At 44.9% G+C, this 4,681-nt stretch overlaps 1 protein-coding gene across 1 annotated transcript in view; it reads left to right on the forward strand.

The window, feature by feature from the left end:
* Positions 1–769: 769 nt before the first annotated feature.
* Positions 770–4,681, forward strand: part of MAPK15 (mitogen-activated protein kinase 15) — a gene marked incomplete at both ends in the record, with an annotated part of 6,302 nt that continues 2,390 nt past the window's right edge. The window contains 3 exons of the mRNA XM_009866785.1: positions 770–816; positions 1,437–1,535; positions 2,312–2,341. Coding sequence (XP_009865087.1) covers positions 770–816; positions 1,437–1,535; positions 2,312–2,341 — 176 coding nt within the window. The remainder of the gene's footprint in view (positions 817–1,436; positions 1,536–2,311; positions 2,342–4,681) is intronic.

Below are 4,681 nucleotides of genomic sequence, written 5' to 3' on the forward strand. Positions count from 1 at the left end.
CCCTCTTCCCCCTCTTCCCCCTCTTCCCCCTTTTCTTTCCTAAAAGCTGTGTTGTCTGCTAAGGGAACGGGACCTTCTCACCAGAGTTACCTTTATTCTTGATGACTGTGTGATACTTGCAAAAGGTGACTGCTTGTTCTCCTTTGTGGTTTTCTTATTTTTAGGTCATAAATTTCAATTTTAGCTTTCCACATTGCAGAAGATGCCTTACCTCTGCACAGTGGGGTCATGTTATACTCGGAAATGCCCAGTTAACGTGTGATATTGAGTCATTTTCATGCTTAAATACTCAGATAGTGACGTTGGTGCGGACTTCCCAGGAATACGTGTGGTCCTGGTGCATGGGTTCAGGTCCTTTGCCGTGCATCAGCAAGTGCAAACAGTGTGTCAGTGTGTCAGATACAGAACGCTGCTGGCAGTTGGACTGTCTCTTTTTTCTCAAGTAACACCTGACAGAATGAGAGGACAAGGTTTCAGATTGTGCCTCTTAGGTTCAATATAAGGGAAGGGTTTTTTTCACCAAAAAGGTTGTCAAGCCCTGGCACAGGCTGCCCAGGGAAATGATGGAGTCCCCGCCCCTGGGGGGCTCTAAAAGCTGGTGGCTGTGGTGCTTGAGGACACAGGTCAGTGGTGACCTGGCACTGCTGGGTCAGTGGGTTGGACTCGATGACCTTAAAGGACTTTTCCAACCTCAAGGATTCTGTGATACTGACACTACAGGGCTTGGTAAAAAGTCTCTCTCCATCTTTGGTATCACCCCCCTTTTAAGTACTAGAGGGCCACAGTAAGGTCTCCCTGGAGCCTTCTCTTCTCCAGGCTGAACAATCCCAGCTCCCTCAGCCTGTCTTCACACGAGAAGCGTTCCAGCCTTCAAACCGTTTTTGTGGCCCTCCTCTGGACCTGCTTTGGTGCTGAGGACCCCAAAGCTGGGCACAGAACTGCAGGGAGGTCTCAGCAGAGCGGAGCAGAATCCCCTCCCTCACGCTGCTTGGGATGCCGCCCTAGATGCAGTCGGCTCTCTGGGCTGCGAGCATACGTTGCCAGCTCGTGTCCAGCCGTTCATCGCCCAGCACCCCGAGTCCTTCTCTGCAGGGCTGCTCTCCAGCCCTTCACTCCCAACCTGTATTGAGACTGGGGCTTGCCCCAACCCAGGTGCAGGACCTTGCGCTTGACCTTGCTGGACTTCATGAGCATAAACAGCTGTTGTCGGCTGCTTTTGGGGCCAAGGATGCTTGACCTTGTGAGCATTTGTTTGGACTCCATATAGATGTTCTTAGTCCTGGACACAGCCAATTACTGGTCTCTTTCTTCTGGGTATCTGGTGATTACCTTTTCTTTTAATCCCTCTTTTGAGTGTGTTCTACTTCCACATGGTGGGTCTGAGCTGTGCTTAAGATGTCATAGTACACTGCTCCTCTGTCCTTTTTTCTCCCTAGGCTTATGGCATTGTATGGAAAGCAATCAATCGCAGGACAGGAGAAATAGTTGCCATTAAAAAGATTTTTGATGCTTTCAGGAACAGAACAGATGCTCAGGTGAGAAATCATTGTTCTAACATGTCCTGAAATATCCAGTGGGAGTTCAGAAATACTTTCAGGATTTATGTCTCTGAAAAATGTTTTTTATTGAGAATCACAGAATCATATCATATAAAGATTTGGGTTGGAAGAGACCTCAGAGAGCATCTGGTTCCAGCCCCCCTGCCCTGGCAGGGGCATCTCCCAACCGGGGGGCCAAGGCCTCCATCCAGCCTGGCCTTGGACACCTCCAGGGATGGAGCATCCACAGCCTCCCTGGGCAACCTGTGTCAGTGCCTCAGCACCCACAGAGGGAAGAACTTCTTCCTTGGATCGAGTCTAAACCCACGCCCTTCCAGCTTCCACCCATTACCCCTCAGCCTGTCCCTACAGGTCAAAAGTCCCTCCCCAGCCTTCTTGTAGCCCCTTCAGGTACTGCATAATTTGACAATTATGCATGTAATAATACAGCTGTATTGGGGTGAAAAGGAGCATTAAATGTCAAGCTTTGTATATCACGGCATCTACAAAGCGCTGTTCGATGTCCCAGAGGAAAAAGTGGCTCCGTCGGCTTGCACAAGTGGGTTCTTCTCTGTGGTGTTTTGCTGTGCTGGGTAAGCACAGAGAGCACACGTGTGACTCTCACGAGCAACTGAGATTTTCCTGGCCTGGCTGCCCTGTGAGGGTTTTGTCTGCATTGGGGATTAGAATGGATTTAACCCTCTCATTGCAAGTCCATCCTCTGTTCTGTCATTCTCTTGAGGTGATAAAAAACTTTTTTTGTTTATTTCTAGAGAACATTTCGAGAGATTATGCTCCTACAGGTAAAGTCTATTTTTTCCCCCTCCTCTCTGATTTTTAATTATCTCTGATGTCGTTCACATGTTTTCTTCCCATCCTTTTTTAAAATGCCATTATCTGTGTTACCAACTCAGTTTGTTTTCTGCACCAAATTGGCAAATAGTCTTTCCATGACTGGACAAAACCACCTGAATGAAGTGGGGAGTTGGTCTTATTTTGCCTTTGAGACATATCCTGTTCTTTCATCATTTTTAGCAGTATATCTACTCTAGGATCACCGTATTGACTTGGACTTTCTGTCACTTCTTATTCCTTTGTGGACAGAAAGAGTTTTTCTCGAATTTGAATCAGAGGTGGGGCTGGGGCGTGGAAGAGATTTGCATGCTAAAATTTATTTCCTCCATCATGGGGAAGCAACAGGACCACTTGAAATAATCAAACCAAAACTAGAAGTTCTGTATGGAATTATTTAAGACTGCTCGTTTTGCTGTAATTGACCACATGCTACACCTACTTACCTTATCAGTGGCAATGGCATTAACATTATTTGTCCTTTCTTCCACAGACTTACTATGTAGAAACATCATTGTTTGTGAATAGCTGGAGCGTTGTTATAGATTTTGGAAGGACACAAACAAGGCAGGGCTCATAGGAAGACATATTTCTTAAGACTGTCAAGTTTAAGTACGAAAGAGATGAGATTTTTTTTTTACTTTTTAATCATTCTTTAAGTCTGAAATAGAAGCTGCAGACTTCAGAGCTAAAAACATAAGAGAACAGTTGTGTGGAGGTTGCTTACCTGTAAGTTGGATAGTCTCTGAAAGTACCGCACTTCTGAAGCAGATGAGTGGAGGAGGAGCTGGGAGAAGAAAAAGGGTATTTCTCCTGAAGGAAAGAACAAGTTGTTTTGCGTTAATGTGCCGTTAAGCCCTTACTTTAATGACTTGGTGCTTAATAAGCCTAAAAAATTTGGTTTCCCTCTCCTGCTTTTGAAGGTATTTTATAGCTCTTTCCTGAGGTTTAGGACTGAGAGATGAGAAAGGGAAAGATGTAAGAAATACTCTTTCACTGATAACCGTATGTTTGTCTTAATTTGCTTGTCTGGGCCAATTCCTTGCTGTGCACAATGGCTGGGTTTAGCGTCCGGGTGTCTGATGGGCTGGATGGAGCTTGTTGTCGTTGAGAAGCGTGACGGGCAGTTGGTGGCTCTCTTCTGCGTGACACGTGGTTGTGCTGGTCACTGCGCTGCTTGCAGGTTTTGTGGTTATTGTTCAGTGGGGGTGTAGATCCATTCATGCGCTTTGAGCCACGTTTTACAATGTCACTTTTTGTAATTGCTTTAGGACACAAAGAAGAAAATAGTAAAAACATTGCTCTTTAAGCAAAGATAAGTAGGACTAGCTCTGACAGGAGTTTTTTCAAGGTTGAGGGGTTTTTTTGGCATAGACTGAAACTCTTTCATAACTTTCTGTTACCAGTTCCAGAGCAAGACAGTGTGAGACAAGAGGGTTTTCCTTCAATGTGAAGCAAGTTCTTAAACAGTACTTAAGTAACACTGACAAGGCTAACCTGCACCTCTCAGAAAACATTCCTTTGGAGTAAAAACTTTCTTTAGATTATTTGGATGGGTGTTCTGGATATTGTCCTCAGAATAAATGCAAGGATATTTGATGGCCTGGCTGTTCATTACCGCTTTGTCTGTGTATTATCATGGGTTGCTGCAGTTGAGTGTGTGGATTTTTCTAAATATTGTAGAATCACAGAATCATTGTACGTTATGATCAGTCCTTGTCTTGGCCTCAGAGTCTAGGAAGATGATGCTGTTGTAAGACTATACTGGAGATGGCTTAAAGTTCTGGGTTTTTATACTCTTTGTAACTGAATTTTTGATGGAAATAGAGTCTAAAGAGAAATAAAGACTTTAAAGAGTCTGGTCCAAAGAACAACAAATTCTTTTCTGTGTTTTAGATACAAGCATACATTTTATGGCGCAGCTGTTTATAATTTTGTACTCCGGGTAGTTTGTGGAAGTGTTGGCATGTTGTGAAGTGTTCGCCACGTCTCTAGCTGCACAGAGGTGTTAGCTCTAGGAAATAAAAGCTAAGGCTGAGGATGAAGCAGGTGATGTTGGCAGTTGCCAGTTTGCAGCTGTGAGGGGAGATTTCGCTCTGGTTTAAGAGACCTGTCTTTGTGAGCCGACCGTCTGATCTCCTGTCACGCTCGGTTCGGCCACTGCAGTCTGTCGAGTGTTTCAGCTGATCCTCAAACAGACCCTTTCTGGTTAGTTGGGTTTGTTAATTACGAATGTTGGTGGCAACTTTGTTGTATTTATGCTGACGCAGTAGTGATTTGCATTCAGCAGG

The sequence above is a fragment of the Apaloderma vittatum genome, unplaced genomic scaffold (genome assembly GCF_000703405.1).
Source record: "Apaloderma vittatum isolate BGI_N311 unplaced genomic scaffold, ASM70340v1 scaffold1160, whole genome shotgun sequence".
NCBI classification, from domain to species: Eukaryota; Metazoa; Chordata; class Aves; order Trogoniformes; family Trogonidae; genus Apaloderma; species Apaloderma vittatum.